We start from the raw sequence: 17,364 nt of genomic DNA, 5'->3' as shown, positions 1-17,364 counted from the left end.
GGTCAGCGCCAAGACAAAAGGCGTCGTCATGGGACTTAAGAGGGCGCTGAGGTTGTGGGAGTCCCGTTGGTTGGATTTGCTGCAAGTCTCATTCGGGGCGCAAGCGTGATGAGGGCATGCTACATGGGCTACCTGTTTTTCCTTCTTCTTTTCTTTTGGGGCTCTGGTGTTGTATCCATATTCGCAATGATGAGGATGGTTTTCTTTTTTTACTGTGTGTAATCAACATCTTCTGGCGGTCAAGGGGTGTATTTCTTGGCCAAGAGTGGCTCAGCCCTCGGTATACGAAGTATGAGGGTGAGAAACGGGGTTGTTTTACAATGTCGAGACGAGATGAGTTTATTTTAATTCTTATTTCTTTTTTTCTCGCTTAACGGAGATGCCCGTTATCGATAGTTGGAGATACAAGATCAGAGTACCTACTTGTGCTTCTCTTACACAGCCTTGGTAGATCTACTGTCTGCATCGAATGGTTTTGCACGTTTCCAATGTCTTTCGTCCGTTAGACGCTTGTCTGAGAATACGAAACAAGCGCCAAGCTTCCATTGCCGCAGTGTTTCCGGCTCTTGCAACACGGACTCTATTATTGGGTCAGCAGGGTCCCCATTCAGTGGTCAGAGAAAGGCGAGTGACACGAGCGGAGCTGCAGGGATCCCCCAGGAAGTTTTCAGGGTATCGCAGTATGCATAACAGCGGCCACTCGATGTTAAAAGTCGGAGGCCTGTAGAGGGGAGGTATGGAAACAAAATCACTATGAGTACATGCATCACCTGCAGTATCAACCGAGACACGCAATGCTAATGGATGACGTCGGGAAGAGCAGAACAGAACGGAACACTACTAAAGCGTCAACTGACAACGCCCGCATGGATCGTTGGCGACAAGCAAATCGTAAAAGATGGCATGGAAGACAAAATAATAACCGGCCTTAGTGTTGCATAGCCACGCTGCGAAACAGCACGACTTGAAATCAAGCACATCAATACCTGCACATACCCAAACGCCAAGCAGCCCTGCTGTCATCAACCACTAATTTGCACGAGTCTAGCGCTGCTCAGTGGAGGCTCAGTGGACCCCCCAGAAGCTGCCAAGCTGCCGCTGCTAGCGACTCTTCTGTGCTAGTTCTAGCAGTCTTCCACAGTAAGGTTTCAACCGCCATCTGATGTTTTGGCTCGAGGCTTTCCTCCATCGTCCCAACTTCTCTCCGCCTTCACAAACACTCGCCCTTCTTTGTTCCTCCTCCTCCTTCATTGTCCCGGCCTCCGTCCGCGCCGCGCGCTTCCCCACCTCCGGGGCTTTCGTTTCCTTTTCCCTTTTTCCTTTGGTCTCGTCGGCTTTTTCCTTTTTGTTTCCTTCGCTGCGTCTCTAAGTCCGATCGTTCTGCGCCACCCTGACAGACGCAATCGCTTCTTGGCTTTGTTCCTTGTCTCTCTGCTTTAAGTTAAGAGACAGTCCGGCTCGGTCATCTGGATGGCCTGTTTGCGATAACACAGCTTCCCTCCTGCTTCCTGCTTTTTACGTGCCGCCTATTTCGCTGGGGGCCGTTGTAGATATATCCGCCCCGCAGCTATGGTCGCGATCCGGCCTCTTGTGGCCGCTTTTGCTAGCACTGCCTTGTTTGTCCAGTCCGCGATAGGTACTGTTTGCTCCTCTATCATAACCCTTTACTCTCTCGACTTGGCTGGTTTCCTATTTACTAACGTTGGCCCCGGTTGTAGCGCATTCGTTGAAGAGAAGTCCTCTCGACTACGTGTCTGTCATTGACAATGTCAAAATCCACACACCTGCCGGCCGAGTTCATGCGCATACCGATTTTGACCTGACCTTCTCCTTCAACGAGGGAGAAGAGAAAGTCCGACTATCGCTTTACCCGAACCACGACATCCTCCACGATGACTTTGAGGTGACGTTTCTCGACTCGGAAGGAAGGGTCAAGTCGAGAGAGAAAGTGGAACGTGCCGAGCACAAGGTCTACCGAGGAGACGCATTTGTTGAACGTCCTGGCGAAGATGGCTGGTCCCTCGGTGGATGGGCGAGGATCACGATGCACCGCGATGGTAAAAATCCGGTATTTGACGGCTCTTTCCGCATTGACGGCGACAACCACCACATCCATACCGGTTCCAAGTACAGCAACCTCAAGCACGAAGATGATCCTCTCCCTTCAGACTGGGAGGAGATACAAGATCATGATGAAGTCATGGTTATATGGCGTGACTCTGATGTTCAAGGTTCCCAGGGCCGCGAGGAGCTGAAGCGCGACGTCTCGAAGCCGTCGGATTGCATCTCAGACTCGCTCAACTTTAACAACCAGTTTGACCTGGAGCTGAAGCGATCAACTGGGCTCCGAGGGATCGACCCGAGAAGCCTGTTCGGCCGCCAAATCGACGGAGGCTCCGGTGGTAGCGGCCAAGATCTCATTGCGAGCATTGGAGACACTGCTGGATGCCCCACTACCAAGAAGGTTGCGCTGGTCGGGATTGCTACTGACTGTACTTATTGGAACGGCTTCAACTCTTCCGAGGACCTTAGGAGAAACGTCATCGGTATGGTTAACCAAGCCTCCCAAGTCTATGAAAACTCCTTCAAGATCTCTCTGGGCATCAGAAACCTGACCGTCCTCGACCGTGGCTGCCCAGGCGCACCCTCCGCTGCAACACCCTGGAACGTGAATTGCCAGGCCAACACCACCATTAGTGACCGCCTGAACCTCTTCTCTGCCTGGCGCGGTAGATCTCTCGATGGCAATGCCTACTGGAGTCTGTTGACTACGTGTCCCACAGACTCGGCTGTTGGGTTAGCCTGGAGGAGCCAGGTATGCCGTCAGGGGTCGGGGACCAGTTCGGATGGGCAAGGGAACAACGAGACCGTCGCCGGCGCCAATGTCGTCGTGCGAACCTCGACGGAATGGCAAGTGTTTGCCCACGAGACGGGACACACTTTTGGAGCCGTCCATGACTGCACGAGCTCTGCTTGCCCCGTAAACCCTTCCTCACAATCGTGCTGTCCGCTCAGTTCCAGCACCTGCGATGCTGGGGGCCGGTACATCATGAACCCTTCAACTGGCAACGGCATCGCCCAGTTCTCCCCGTGCAGCATCGGCAACATCTGTTCCAGCCTCAAAGCTGCATCTCTGTCAAGCTGCCTAACAGACAACAGGAACGTACCAACCATTACGGGTAGCCAGTGTGGCAACGGTATTGTCGAAGAAGGCGAAGAATGCGACTGTGGTGGCACTCAGGGCTGCCAGAACAACACATGCTGCAACCCCACGACCTGCAGGTTTAGGAACAATGCCGTATGCGACCCGTCCAACGAAGACTGCTGCACCAACCAGTGCCAATTCGCATCCTCGTCGACGGTATGCCGTCCCAGCACTGGCGAGTGCGACATTCAGGAGACGTGTCCCGGCACCGCAGCCAGGTGTCCCGACGACCAGCACAAGGCAGATGGCGACACTTGCGGCAGCGGCAACGGCCTCCAGTGCGCTTCGGGCCAGTGCACATCTCGCGATAGGCAGTGCCAGGCCGCCGTTGGTACCTCAGCCGACAATAGCTCGACGACTGCATGCCCTGACACACGAGACAGCTGCACCGTTTCCTGCTCCAACGGACAATCTGCTTTTGGACAGCGTCAATGCCTCTTGTTTGGCCAGAACTTTATCGATGGAACGCCCTGCGGCGCCGGCGGGCACTGCTCGAACGGATCATGCGAAGGCACCTCGACGTCTCGGGAAATCAGAGAATGGATCGATAGTCACAAGCAGATTGTCATCCCCATCGCCGTCGTCGTTGGAATTCTGCTCATCATCGTAGTGGTGAGCTGCATCATCAGCTGCTGCCGCCGAGCTCGAAGACGCGCTGTACCCAAGACTTCTTCACCCCCGTCGGCAGCATGGGCCCAGTGGGGAGGCAATCAAAGCCGTGGACCGGGCCAACAGTTTGGCGTAGCCCAACCTCAGTACGATCCGCCGCCGCCTGCCTATGGTCAACAGCAGCAGCCTCCGGAATACGGACAGCCGCCGAATCAGCAGTGGAGGCCGAGAATAGAGCGGTATGCCTAAAAGTGTTGCGCGTATATCATCGATTGATTGTCTGTTTATCTTATTATTATCAAATATGGAGGTTTTGTCTTTTTCTGTATGGGATCTGGAACAGCTTGGGATAAGACTCTCGTTTTGGTGTGGCTTGAAAAGATTACACGCATGCTTGGAAACTTTGTTTGTTGACGGCGTTTTTTTCTTCGTGGTACGGATGCCATTTTGATGACGACTTATGAAAGAGGGAATCAGGGCTGTCTTGGAGGGTTTTGGGATACATACAGCTGATACATACATACCCATCGTTACAAAGATGTCGAGATTTTGAATTTTTTTTTTGTCTATAGTAGATGCTTGGTCTGAATCGTGGGACATAGCAAATAGGAAATGAGTTTAATTGAATAGCTTTAGAAGAAAGGAGTCGTTAATACTGATGGATCCGATGCCATGGTCATAATAAGTCATAATCCGCCGTGATGAAAAAAACAGAGAAAAACAAAACAGAGAAGAGCAAGAAGAGCAAAAAAGATTCAGGCCCTTCATAAATCATCATCCTCCAGATCCATGCTCACACCCTTTCGGGCCTTGACGACCCTCTCCCGCGCCATCGACAGCGTGGTTTTGAAATGCGCATTGTTTCGCCAGTCCGCCTCGTCTTCGAAGCCGCACATCATGGCGGTGAAGCGCAGCCTCTGGCTCGCGAGGCTCTGTAACCCAGGCATTACGTTAGTTATCACGGTCATGGTGATTTGAGCAGAAAGGAGAATAGCTTAAAGTAACTTGAGCAGAAAAGAGAATAGCTTATAGTGATTTGAGCAGAAAGGAGAAACAAAGTGAAAGTGAAAGATGTTGGGGGAGGGTTATACGCACGTCATTCGAGGTGGCAGCGTACATCATGAGCTGCTCAGGGCGATCCAGCACCGCGAGGGCGTAGGCTCTGCGCTCGCGCGTCTCGAAGGATTCCGATTTGCAGCTGAAGATGGACGAAGTGGTTGTTTTGCTAGCATCGTCAAAGTCATCATCATCATACCTAACTCCCCCCCAAACAAGTCAGTAACCCAACAGTAAACCAAGACAAAAAAGTTCAAGGAAAAAAAGAAAAACATACTCGTCCTCTTCCTCCTCCTCTTCCTCCAACTCCTCCATCATCTCCTCGGTATCCTCGTCATCGTCAGCCTCCTCATCCGTCAAGTCGTCCTCATGCTTCTTGTACGCGTTCTTCCCGCGCGCCTGCCGGTCCCGCATGCTCGCCGACACGAGCGTCGGAAACGTCTTCTTGACGGCGCGCCGGCGAGGCGGCGGGTTCTGGGCCTGCTGCTGCTGGTGATAGTGCTGGTGCAGCTGGTGCATCAGGTGCGCCTCGGCCAGCTGCTGCTGGTACTGCTGGTTGAGGTTTGCCTGTTGGGCGCTGGACATGTTTGGTGGTGTTTCTTGAAGGGGGTGGTTTGACGTCTTTTTTTTTTTTCAACAAGGCGCGCCTGACGTGAATGATGTCTTTTTTTTTTGAATTTCTTTTTGATGCTTGGTTTGGAAATCCTCTGTCAATCAACTTGTCGTTGAAACTGAAGTGGTTGGGCGGGAGGATGAATGAGGTTAGCAGTGTCAGGTTTGCTGCGCCTAGTGGCGATTTGCTCCATGTTTTTTATGGTCCGCCGAGCCTCCCAACATAGCACAGACCCAGCCTGCCAATGAGAATTCACTTACAAAGACACATCCCGATATACCTTAGTACTAATTACCCATGAAACTGTATCCATCGTTTCCATCTTGCACCGAGTCCATCATAACGAGGCAAAGTGGATTGATTAGTAACTGGGGACGCTGTCCCCTCATAGATTGATAGTACTCTGCAGGTTTTATTGTACAAGAAGCAGTCGCACTATTCGCCGACCTGTTCAAACAAGTGTAGACACAAAAGTAGAAAATGCCTTGGCTGGCTCCCCCTTTCTCCGTCCCTCGCCTCCTCCCGTTGCCTTGGACCCGAAAGAGAGAGTAAAAAGGAAAATAAAGCAGATAAAGCAAAGATGAAATAGATAAAATGAAATAACACCACTCGTTACTCCGTACGTCCGTTTTATCCCTGTCCCTTCATTCGAGTGTATCCGCGTAGTCAAGATGATTAGCATAGTCCAGCTTTCCCCCCCGCTGTCCAGATATATCGTTGGTTCGTGACCAAAAAAAAAGAAAGTTTGACGGGGAATGCTGGTAAACAAAAGGGATTGAAGCGCAGGGCTATTCGTGCCCAAGCGGTTGATTTTCGCGGCACCTCACCTCCCCCCACATCCATTTGACCATCTTTTGTTCCAAAAAGAATAATAATAGTAGAGAGAGAGAGAGAGAGAGCAAAAAGAAAAGAGAAGAGGGTCCGCTGCCGAAATGAACTTGATCATGTCGCAGCCCCGTTGTCATGTCGCGCCATCCGCCGATACCGTTTTTGTTTTCTAGAGGTTGCCGTATCGTCTATCACGGCTTCATTTAGAGTCGCCCGATCCATTCAGCATCGGTAAAATTATTCTATGCGTTCGCCGCAATGCGTCTGCGTTCTCGTATCCTCAGCGGGAGTGGTTTCTATCCACTGTTATTACCACTGAAGCTGATAATCGCGAGCTATTCAAAAGTGGTTAGCATGGCCTGTCCACCCCAATCGTCCTGGTACATGTCACACTTACACGACTGTTTGCGCCGTAAGCAAGCTTCTGGCCGTCCCTGTCCCAGCACAGACAGTGCTCGTCCTCGTCTTCGGAATCTTGATTGCCCTTGAGGTTCTCTAGCTCGTCCCTGGAGGGTCTCCAGATAGCCCGAGGCACGGAATGGCTGTCGACCTTCCATATCAAAACACTCCTTGGCGTGGCCCCTGCGATAAAGGCTCCGTCTGGCGTAAAGGCGAGCCGTACGACGGGCAGATCCATTGTGAAGAAGCATTTCGGTTTGCTTTCGGGTTTTCTAGCGTTCCAGATCAGAATGGCGCCGTCCTCTCCTCCAGTGGCGATTAACCGCTCGTCATCCTGTCCGGATTGGTCTGGCGGCAGTGGCTGCCAAGCCATCGTTGTAATTGACCCTTGGTGGGCTGATATTGACCGACGTTGCCCTGATTCATCCCACAGCTGCACGTACATGATTAGCTCTCTAGTCCCAGCGCTCATCTTTTTTTTTTCATTCCTCTGGTTGTTGCAAACTTACATCCAAAACACCCTTGTCACTCGAGGTGGCAACGAGCTGGGACCGCGGGTCAAACAAAACCTGGGCAAAGTGGTCATCCTCCTTCGTCTCGAACTTTCGAGTTCTCTGAATGGCCGTCTCGCCCAGGCTCAGGCATTCGAAAGTGCCGGCGCCGCAAATCAGAAACTCCGAGTCGCCCGTCCACGTTGCGTCCAAGCCCGCATCGAGACTGTGGCCCGGGAGCAGATACCGGAAGGACTGGTTGGAGCCTATTGAGTGCACCGTCACCAGCGTGTCGACCTTATTCTCCGGGGAAATGGCGAGCAGCGCCGTGTTGCTGGGGTTCCATAGCAGCTTGACAATGGGCGGCTCCGTCACGTCCAGGGACTGGGCAAGCTCACCGCCGGCAGACCACAGATGGATGGCGGCACGAGATCCTCCGCAATCGCTGGCCACGGCAATGGAGGCGCCGTCCGATGTCCAGGCCAGCGCCGTCACCGTCGTCGACCTTGGAGAGTCGGGATCAAGCAAGGCCTGGGCGTGGGGTGACACGTGATACTGGCCGTGGTCAGTTGCTGTAGCACGCGAAACGGTCCAAACACGGGCTAGCGCATCGGTCCCAGCAGCCGCGAGGATTGATGGGTCTCTCGGGTTCCACTCGCACTGCAGCAGAATGGGAGTGTTTTCAGAGCCAGAGCCAGCTGGAGAGGGCGAAGGCGCTGTTTCAGTGGCGCAGCCGTCCATGAGGCGGATGAAGGTGGTGCCGGCAAACAGCTGCTCGACCTTGTCGACCTGCGTGCCTTGCTCGGGCCCCTCCGTCCGTACAATCGGCAGCGGAACCTGCTCTCCTTCCAGCGGAGATGGATAGGCGTGGTTGTCGTGCAGGCTCTGGTCGTCGTCGGCGTGGTGGCTGTCTTGCTGGTCCACATCCATGGGGGTGCTGACCGTGGCTGCATCGGATTTGCTCTCGCAGCCGTTGCTGAGCCGTGGGCGCTTGGAAGGCGACCCATTGGGCAGGGAGTTGTGGTTCCGTTTTCGCGACAGCTCTGCCTCGTCGTCGTCCTCTCCGGGTGCATCTTCGTCCTCCTCCTCCATCTTTGCCGGCGGCTGGACTTCTAACGGCCCAAAGATGCCGTTGCGCAACGCCTCGGCTTGTGCGGCCGCATCTTCAGGCATCTGCAGCCGAATTGGATGGTTAGCCAAGGGGGGGAAAAAAGGAAGTGGGAAAAGCGACCCGCGATTGGCGCACAGGCGGCCCCCAAGCCCAATCGCGAAACGGGCAAGGAAATCAATCAAGAGGACCCGGCAGACATGAGAAATCGTAGCAAAACGTAGAAATCATGGCGTACCTGACGGCGTGAGTGCTCTCGCTCGAGAGCATAGTAGATGAGGCCGCTGTTGACGACGGACACTAGAGCACGGCCCTTGACATGGCGCGCAAAATCAAAGTCCCGTTGCGGCTCCTTGACGTGCCATTCCTTCTGGAATTTGGCGGCTGTTTCTCTGTAGTCTGGAAAAAAAAAAAGTAATTCACGGGTTAGACTTCTATCCTTGGTCCTACGAGGAGTAGAGAGGGGGAGAATGCTATGCGATTCCACGTACTGCCTTCAAGCAAATACCTGCGCAAAAAGGGTCAGCAAAAAGCGTGAGTGGCAACGAGGCCTCTTTGGACCGAAAAACGCCTGGGCAAACGGGAAACTGGAGGTAAGGATTGGGCTGCGGCGGGAGTTCCTTGGAGGGATTCGCCGGGCTGGGGCAAAAAAACGAGCACAAGGCTGATGGAGACGACGGGAGTTGGAGGGCGTTGGGACGAACCTCCAGATGAGAAAGTTGACTCGGTCTGAGTCGAGAAATTCCTTGAGGACCATGGTTTCCGGGGGGTCCAGATTCCGGGGGGGAGCGCGCCAGCGAGGTGGCGGCAGTGTCACGGCTCGTCGTCGCAGGTGAGTGTGATTGTTGCAGCTATCGAGCAGCGCAGAGGCCCTGATGGGTAGCCGCCAGAGGGGAAGTCCAGAATGGCAGGCTGGTGGTGAGAGGGAAGAGTGAGTGAAGATTCAAGAGAAGATGAATCGAATCCACAACTCGCCCACGGTCGGCAGAGACAAGGTACCTCTGCGTGCCTCTGTCGGTACATTGGCCCTGCCATGCCGCGCATGGAGTATGCAGTACTTGCGGGCGGCGCTGCGAGTACCTGCAAGCCCGCCACGGCCAGCGCCACCACCCAGGTAGCCGCCCAAGTACCGCCTACTTTGCACCGGCCCTCCAGCCCACGCCAGGCTAACGGGCCTTGTTTGGAGAGCCCAGAAAGGCGAGGCGCCGAAGGAGAAACCTAGCCGGTGGACTGCGCTATAGCCGGCGCCAGAAATCAATTAAAGACAGCCCTCTGCCAATTACAAGGTACCAGACCCAAGCCAAGGTCGCGCCCAAGGCATTCCCAAACCTAATGCTGGAGAGATCTCTCCCCCCAATCTGCCTCCCTACTGGTGCTGGGTGCTGTACACGCGCTAGCCTTGCCATGGATGGGGGCTCAAATGCACACAAACGACCGTCTGCAGCATGACCCATGAGCATGAGCATGAGCATGAGCATGAGCATGAGCATGAGGCCGGAGGGCGGATGTTGCACAGCTTGAGCGTGTCCATCTTGCTGCTAACGTCGAATTCTCAGGCCATGCCTAGCCTCGTGGCTTTTACCGTCGGCATCGCAGCGGCGCTCCAGCTTATTTAGCACCCAAGGAACTCCGTACTCCGTAGGCAGCCCTTGAAGCCAAAACTGTCCATCCCATTTGATGGATCCGTCCATGGCAACGGCTTACCTAACGCGCCGCCACGCTACCTCCCCAGCCTGGGTGTACGAGCATGTACGGAGAGGTACCGAGAGGTACCGAGCTGACGCCGCGGCATGTGTGCGACGTCCATGTACTGCTCCGTACTTGGCACTACTGCATCTAGTCGGCCACCAAAAGTGGACTGGTCTGGCGCTAGATTGAGCATTCAAATCGCTGTGGAACGAGATAGCATGGCGGTAGGGCAACGGGAGAAACGGGGATTGGGGGAGAACCCTAGGCCTTGGCCAAGCTGCCGAGACTTTTGACGGACAATGATTCAAGGTACCCATCACGGGGGGCTTCAAGTACTGTACGAGGGGGGAGTCGTCAGAGACAGCCCAAGCGGGCAGCCATGCTGTGCTCGCGAGCTGCATGTACATTCACAGTATCGACGTCTTTCGCCGTCAAGAGGAACCACTGAGTCTTTGCGGGGACCAGTTAGAATCGTCCTTTTCTGACGAGTGCGTGCATTTATCGGCAACGACCAAAAAGTACAACGAGCTTCTGGTACAGTGCTACCGTACTGTCATGTAACCCGGCTTCGACATGCGTGGCAGCGCCGCGTGCCCATCCCCAAGAGGCGAATAAGGGCACGGAGATGGAGAGGAGGAAAGGAAAAATTGCGCCCAGTTGTTAGCGTCGGTGGCGCCAACCGCTGCTCCTTCGTCAATCGCATCAATCTGTTCTGTTCCATGCCGTCGCCGTGATGCCCTCCATCACCGTGTCTCTCCCTTGTCTCCGCGAAGCAAAAAGCTTCTCCGTATCCAGAACATGGACAGTCTCAGCAAGGGAGCCGCGCGGAAACGTTTCTATCCCGTGAAACCCGCTCCAGTAAGATTCGGTAAAACCCGTTTGGTCATGTCGTCACGGACTCGGTTAAAAAAAAAAACGATAGCCCAAACCATTCGAACGAGTCCCTGCAAAGGGGGGAACCAAATTGCTTTTGTACGAGTACTGTAGAGTGTACAGGGACAGGTTAGTGAGGGTCTGAGGGTTCCCCCAGGATTACTAAGGCGACTGCCAAGAGAGGATGGAAGCCAAAAGCCTCAATTCATGCGGTGGCAAAGTGCGAAAAGTCGGGCGGTCTTTTGTGCAGCAGCTCCGGACTATCCCCATCAGCAATCGAGATTCCGATCCAGGGCCAAAAGAAGCAGCTCGCTGTTGGTTCCCCATCTGGTCGTCCTTGAGCCTTCGCTTCCTCTCGCTCGTCTTCGTCCGCGTCTTCCCTCTGGGCGTTTCTACCATCATGACAGTCGAGAGCAGACCCCAGAGCGCACCAGGGCTGCACAAACAAGCTGCGCTTCTGCAAGCTCAGGAATCTGAGACTGATTGCAGATCGGCTGGGCACTACTCCGGAAATGGAGACAAGGTCTCGTACTCTCTCCATCTCCAGTAGTACCTGGACATCCCGCGCCCCGCAGCCTGTCCTGTCCTGTTGCCCAATTGTCCGTACGTGCTCTCTCGAGCTGCCACGGGATCCCCTTGAGTGCATCTGGGGCTCGTGAGAGGCCAACGCTTTGCTGACCAGAATCCTTTGTACCGTATCTCCGGCGCAAGAAAGAACCTTCCATGTCCCGTTCTTATGGCCTCGTCGATTACCTAACCTCCAAAAAGTGGTCCTGAATTTTAAGATTCAAGTCTCGCGCGCGCGCACTGACGATTCCCCCTGGCAGCGTTTCGAGTCTGGAATTGGCAGCACAAAAAAGCTTCCGTAGCGGCCAAGGATGACAACGTGCTCCCGACTCTTGGCCCGTCTCCTCTTCCCGCAGCAGCCTTGTGGACGAAATCAGCGTCTTGGAGGGTGAGGTGACTTTATCGTCAGACTACGTGGCACTGGTCACAGGCGACAAAAGGGGCGGGCGGCGACGTTGTGTGGTGGTCCGCCTGGGAGGTGGCGCCGCGAGCTTGCCTGTTCCCCTTCATGCCTGTGAATTGCATCTGCACAGGGGTCGAGGGTGACGGCTGCGATGTGCGTGCCGGGGACAGGGGTGCGATGAGATGGCTGCCATGGCTTATTATAGCCCGGAGACGGTGGATGAGACGAGGGGGGATGACGGAGCCAAGCCCGGCCAGCGCATATATTTCGCGATGCATTCATTGTACTGTACAGTACGAGTACGAGTACAAAGTACGATCACAGGTATGAATAGGTACGTCGATATGGGTCCAGGTCCCTCAAGGCAAAGAAAACTCAAAGAAAAAAGCCTCCCCCCAGCTGCGCTGAATTTCGCCTCGTCTGCCCGAGGGACGTGTCGCGGTAAAACAAACGCTGGGCTGCATCCGCATCCACATCCACAGCCCCCCCGAAAAAACTCCATCCAAGGGATTCCAAAAGTCAGCACCTTTGGTGATTGATGGGGTCCCTTAAGCTCGCCCCACCGACAACCCGCCCAGGGAACCGGCCATGGATTCGCAGGCGAGGTACGTACCGATTACGCGACCCAGAAGTCTTCGAGGAACAAGAATCGTGAGGCAGGCTAATCAAGTCGCGGTTTCGGACGTGCATGTACGTCAAATGCACCAAGCTCTCCGTACAGATGGAGCACATGCACCTCGTACTTTGCACATGAGCTTGCATTGGCCTGCCACGGGTACAGCGTCGAGGTACTGTACTTGCAAGGTACGAGTACATGTACATACACAGCCTGCGAACCCACCAACTTCCAAGTTCCAATCATGCCCTTGACCTGCCTGCGGGCTGTACTGTACAAACGGTACATACCGGTGCAACAACTGCGAGTGCCTTATGCTTAACTTTTGGTACCTTGCCTGAGCCAACACACTGGAAGTGATGACATGCTCCTTCGACGTTTTAATCCCAAGCAATGCCGAGAGCTTGTGCAGACGTTGCCGCGAGGGCGATGCAAGGACGGCTATTCCGACACTGTCTCTGCCCATCGTTCGCCGCCAGATTCTCGTTCGGGACGGCTTCTCCGCCTGTCTCTTGTGCCCCCGTGTTCCGTGGCACATGTAACGTGTACCTGTCCCTGTACCCGTGCCTGTACGTACCTTGGGTACAGAGCGGGAGCTTCGCACAAGGTCCCCCAATTGCGGGTTTTTGCACATCGGAACCCCACATGATGGCCAATTCAGTTGCAGGCTGCCGAATCAAGCTGACGGACCCGATAGGAGGAAAGCCCGGCGTTCTAGCCGAGGTTCTGCCTTTGTCTCTGTCTTCTGCTGAGTCATGACTTTGGAAACGAAAGTGGTGAACAAGAGTAAAAACGGGACAGGCAAAACAAACTGAGACGACCGCATTTAGAGGTCGTCAGATATGAGCTCTCTTGCAATGATTAGAGAGAGTCGATGTGATACCGGCCTTGCAAGGTTTGTCAGTCCTCAACCCAAAATGCACTGACCCTAGTTTTGTCATTTTGGCATACCGTCCCGCGGAGGTTCAAGGCCGTTCCCGCGCCCGCCACAACAACTCAACTAGGAAATGCCCCTACATTGGTATGATGCAATGCCATGAACAAACGCCAACTGTGCAGTATAGCAGCTGTCAGGAGGCTCGCAGATATCATGATATCAAAGAAGAAGAAAATAAATATCCCACTTACCTATGGTAATTGGTTCCATCTCAGATCACTTGCAGCCGGGAAAGATGCCAGTAGAATTCGCTGGTTGATGCCTTAGGCCAACACTTTAGCAGCCAGTCGGCAGCTCCCGATTCAGATAGATCCCTTTGCACACATAATCACAACGCTAGGCCTAGCATCCCTAGCATGGAAGCTGTCGCCTTGACCACAAGCTGCGACAACGAATATCCGAGCGCACGCAGAGAGGACAGCGAAGCCTTGTTCCCGCCTTGCCGTGCAGCTTCGCCTTGCCAAAACCAAAAACCCCCCCGGCTCAGATGACATCTGAGAGATCCCCGCGATAAACCGGCCCCCCATATCGCATCCCGCATCCCGCATCCCGTCGCCATGCCCCCGCGAATAAACATCCCGCCAGTCACACGAGCCCTGCTCGGCACTCTGCTCTTCCAGTCGGTCCTGAGCGCCGCGATTAGGTATCGCCAGTGGTCCGAAGATGCGAACATCGTCATCCCGTACTTGACGCTCATCCCACAGCTGTCCATTACCTACCCTTGGACTTTTCTGACGGCTTCCCTAGTTGAGGGCAACGTCTTTACGTTTGGCTTGGGCGCCGTGACCCTGTATCATGGTGGCAGATATCTGGAGAGAGCATGGTCGTCGGCAGACCTGGCCAAGTTTATTGCCATTGTTTCTCTGGTCCCAAATGTCCTAACCTTTTTCACCATGGTCTTCTTCTTCACCCTGACCAGAGATCCTGACTGGACGTGAGTTCATACACACACACACACACACACACACACACCCATATATATATATATCCCTGTTGCCCGTTACTGTATGCGAGATGACTGCTAACACCCGGTTTTCCCTCAAAGCCTTACGGTCATTGGCGGCACCATTCCCTTCCAGATCGCCTTCCTCGTCGCCTTCAGCCAACTCATCCCTGCGCATACGGTAACGCTCTTCCGAGGAGTCGTCTCCCTCCGAGTCCCGAAAATCCCCCTCATCTACATCGGCATCGTCACCTTGCTCTCGTTCACACCACTGCTGTCGCGTGCTGCTCTGTGGTTGGCCAACTTCGGCTTCCTCACCAGCTGGACGTACCTGCGATTTTTCAAGGTAGTCTTTCCCGACCTTGACTCGGCTCAGCCAGCGTCGCTGCGTGGTGACGCCAGCGAAACGTTTGCCTTTGCCGAGTTCTTCCCAGGGCCTGTCAAGCCCTTTGTGGCCGCCGTTGCAGATCAGATATACAGCATCCTTGTGGTAATTCGGCTCTGCAAGCCATCGGGACAGCGGGGCATAGCCACGCGCCATGACAGCATTTCACAGAGGGGGGCCCCAGGAAGTGCTCGTGCTGAAGCCGAGAGGAGGAGGGCCATCGCGCTCAAGGCGCTAGATCAGAGACTGAATGCAGCCACCGCCGCTGCTCGACAGTCGGCACCGGCTCCGCCGCCAGCTTCTGCTCAGCCAAGCGGCCCACCCGTACAGGTTCAGCCCCAGACAAGTGCTCAGACAGCTATGAAGTCCGAGCCAGGACCAATGCTCGGCGAGACCAAATTTGAGCCAGAGGAAGATGATTCATAGGGGAGCCTCAAGGGCGAGCCGCGCATTCGTATGATGTAATGATATAAGTGATATTAGCGGCGCCTCGATGTCAGCGGCGAGGGAACCAGGGGCGATGGCGTCACGAATCAAATGATGATAACGATACAAGCGGGTAGCGGATTGGATCGATGGACAGTAAGTTGGCGCCTTGGTGTTGTCCTGGATCATGGGGTTAATTGTCTAGCCAGCACGTCAAGAATGAATCATGCCTTTGTTTGCCCTGTCGACGCCAGAACGTGTCCGTTTTAGAATTGTATTTTTGAAGAGCGCCACTTTCTGCTTGTCTTGGAATGGATACGAGACGTGGATGTTTTTGTATTTGCAAGGTGCTTTGTACGCATAGGGGCGGACACAAGCCTTGAGGGAGGCAGGTAGAAGAGCGGCGATTGCGGAGTACTTGATGTTCAAATGAAAGCACGCGTAATCCAAACCCAGATATCACAAACATGTAGATGAAGACGAGATTGGAGAAGCGACATTTAACACCACATTGTATTATATCGCACCACATCGTATGGCGTGGTAGGGCCACGAGATCTAAACACGTTGATGACTTCACTCTAGAGGACCGGGAGCAGGCTGTCCTTTTTTTTTCTCCCGAGGGCAGCATGTCTTTAGCATCCCAGGCTAGATGCCCATCATATATATTCTCAGAGACTACCCGATGAAGATACAAGGAGTGGTGTTAGTAGAAGGCGTCCGTAGAGATACACTCTCAAGAGTCGCCAGGATGTTAGCCACATGTCTAGGACAAGTAGTAACTAATGGCGATGAAATCCTACGACTAGCAAACAAAAAATGATTACTGACAGAAATTTCACAAACCTACCCATCGTACTCGTACGTGTCATGTCACTCTTTTGAGACCATCGTAAACGAGCCCAACCAGAGGCAGCCAAAAGCAAAAAGAGGCATGGCGTCCTGAAACCAACCTTGACCCAAAAAAATCCCCCGCGTCGAACCTCAGCTACCCGACCTAAATACCACACCAGCAGCCGCATATACATCCATACAGATGCCCCCCTACGGTATGTCCTGAAGCCGGGGGATGCATGTAGGGCATAGAGGTACAGTAACACCCCGGATGGAGTAGGAGTGAAATTGTGGCTTGTTTGCTCTACCTACCTTTACATGTCTGTATTCCCAGCAACATCGAGGGGGAAGCTAGTTAGTAGTGATGGTGGCATTCTGATTCAAGAGGGTGTGCGTATGTGCGTGTCCAGCTTTCTTGTTCAACGATGCAAAAGGGGGGGGGGGGGCAGTAAGAAACAATGTTGCCGAAACAATTGCAGCTTGTGTGACCCAACAAAGATGATGCGTCGACTTTGGGTCAGGCTGATATTGCAGCGGCTCATGACAGGCGGAAGTACTTGCATCACCATCCCTCTTTTTTCTTTTTCGTCTCTTGTCAAGGTTGCTTGCCCCAAATTGTCGCACCCCTGACGCCCACATTCACATTCTGGGGGGAGTGGAGCTTGCGGCAGAGGTTACCATGAGTTGCTTGTCCGGGGTTGACCGTGGATGGATTGCCACGCACCAAAGTGCAGAGCTAGAATTGCTTCTTTTCAGCTTCACCCAGCTCAGAGGGCGCTCTCACCAACGACTTTTGGGAACCGGATAATCCAAAACCAGGTCCATCCACAGCCTCAGGCAACCCGAGAGTTGAACAGGCCGATGATCAAGCAGGCAATGCACCCAGTTTACTACAAGGTTCGCGGCCCTCTAGGGTAGCGACAACGAGCCGGGCAGCTCGCGGACTGTTGGTGATAGTACTTGTAGTACCTCCTTGGCCCGCCCGCCGTTCGTCGCCTCGCCTTGCGCAAGGGAGGGGCGTGCAGACTGACCATCGCCGTGACACGAGTTGCCAACCATGGCCCAATGGCGAAACCCGAAGCACTGAGCCGCTGCCGGAGTCAAATAAAGAAGAAGCTGCAAGAGCAGGACAACGTTGCCTGCTGCGTGCATTTACTTACAGCAAAGACGGACGGGCTCGTGTACCTGTGCAGAGCGAGAGGCTACAGGCAGGTTGCACAGTACATGTACCTTAGCTGGGAGGTATTGATGTACGTGCAGGCACCCACAGATGCCGGGTACAGTTACAGACAGGGTTGTAAATTAGTTACTAAAATTTTAGTATTAGTAACTAATACTAAAAAACTGAAACTTTTAGTATTAGTAACTAATACTAAAATATT

General features: G+C 53.9%; 4 protein-coding genes across 4 annotated transcripts; 2 read left to right on the top strand and 2 right to left on the bottom strand.

Moving 5' to 3' along the window:
• Positions 1–1,569: 1,569 nt before the first annotated feature.
• Triagg1_6473 (uncharacterized protein) lies at positions 1,570–4,063 on the top strand (the record flags this gene model as incomplete). Its single annotated transcript, XM_062901101.1, has 2 exons — positions 1,570–1,636; positions 1,719–4,063. The coding sequence occupies 2 exons, from the start codon at positions 1,570–1,572 to the stop codon at positions 4,061–4,063; spliced, it is 2,412 nt and encodes an 803-aa protein (XP_062754410.1).
• Positions 4,064–4,578: 515 nt separating this feature from the next.
• Positions 4,579–5,455, bottom strand: Triagg1_6472 (uncharacterized protein; the record flags this gene model as incomplete). Its single annotated transcript, XM_062901100.1, has 3 exons — positions 4,579–4,746; positions 4,910–5,039; positions 5,148–5,455. The coding sequence occupies 3 exons, from the start codon at positions 5,453–5,455 to the stop codon at positions 4,579–4,581; spliced, it is 606 nt and encodes a 201-aa protein (XP_062754409.1).
• Positions 5,456–6,607: 1,152 nt separating this feature from the next.
• Positions 6,608–9,066, bottom strand: Triagg1_6471 (uncharacterized protein; the record flags this gene model as incomplete). The annotated part of the gene is made up of 6 exons (XM_062901099.1): positions 6,608–6,646; positions 6,709–7,143; positions 7,220–8,374; positions 8,548–8,708; positions 8,801–8,817; positions 9,014–9,066. 6 exons carry the CDS (start codon positions 9,064–9,066, stop codon positions 6,608–6,610), a joined length of 1,860 nt encoding a protein of 619 aa, XP_062754408.1.
• Positions 9,067–13,951: 4,885 nt separating this feature from the next.
• On the top strand, positions 13,952–15,148 carry Triagg1_6470 (uncharacterized protein; the record flags this gene model as incomplete). The annotated part of the gene is made up of 2 exons (XM_062901098.1): positions 13,952–14,328; positions 14,440–15,148. 2 exons carry the CDS (start codon positions 13,952–13,954, stop codon positions 15,146–15,148), a joined length of 1,086 nt encoding a protein of 361 aa, XP_062754407.1.
• Between the last annotated feature and the right edge of the window lie 2,216 nt (positions 15,149–17,364).

The sequence above is a fragment of the Trichoderma aggressivum genome (assembly GCF_033847375.1).
Source record: "Trichoderma aggressivum f. europaeum strain CBS 100526 chromosome Unknown scaffold_026, whole genome shotgun sequence".
In the NCBI taxonomy this organism is placed as follows: Eukaryota; Fungi; Ascomycota; class Sordariomycetes; order Hypocreales; family Hypocreaceae; genus Trichoderma; species Trichoderma aggressivum.
This window is presented reverse-complemented; position numbering and strand designations above follow the sequence as displayed.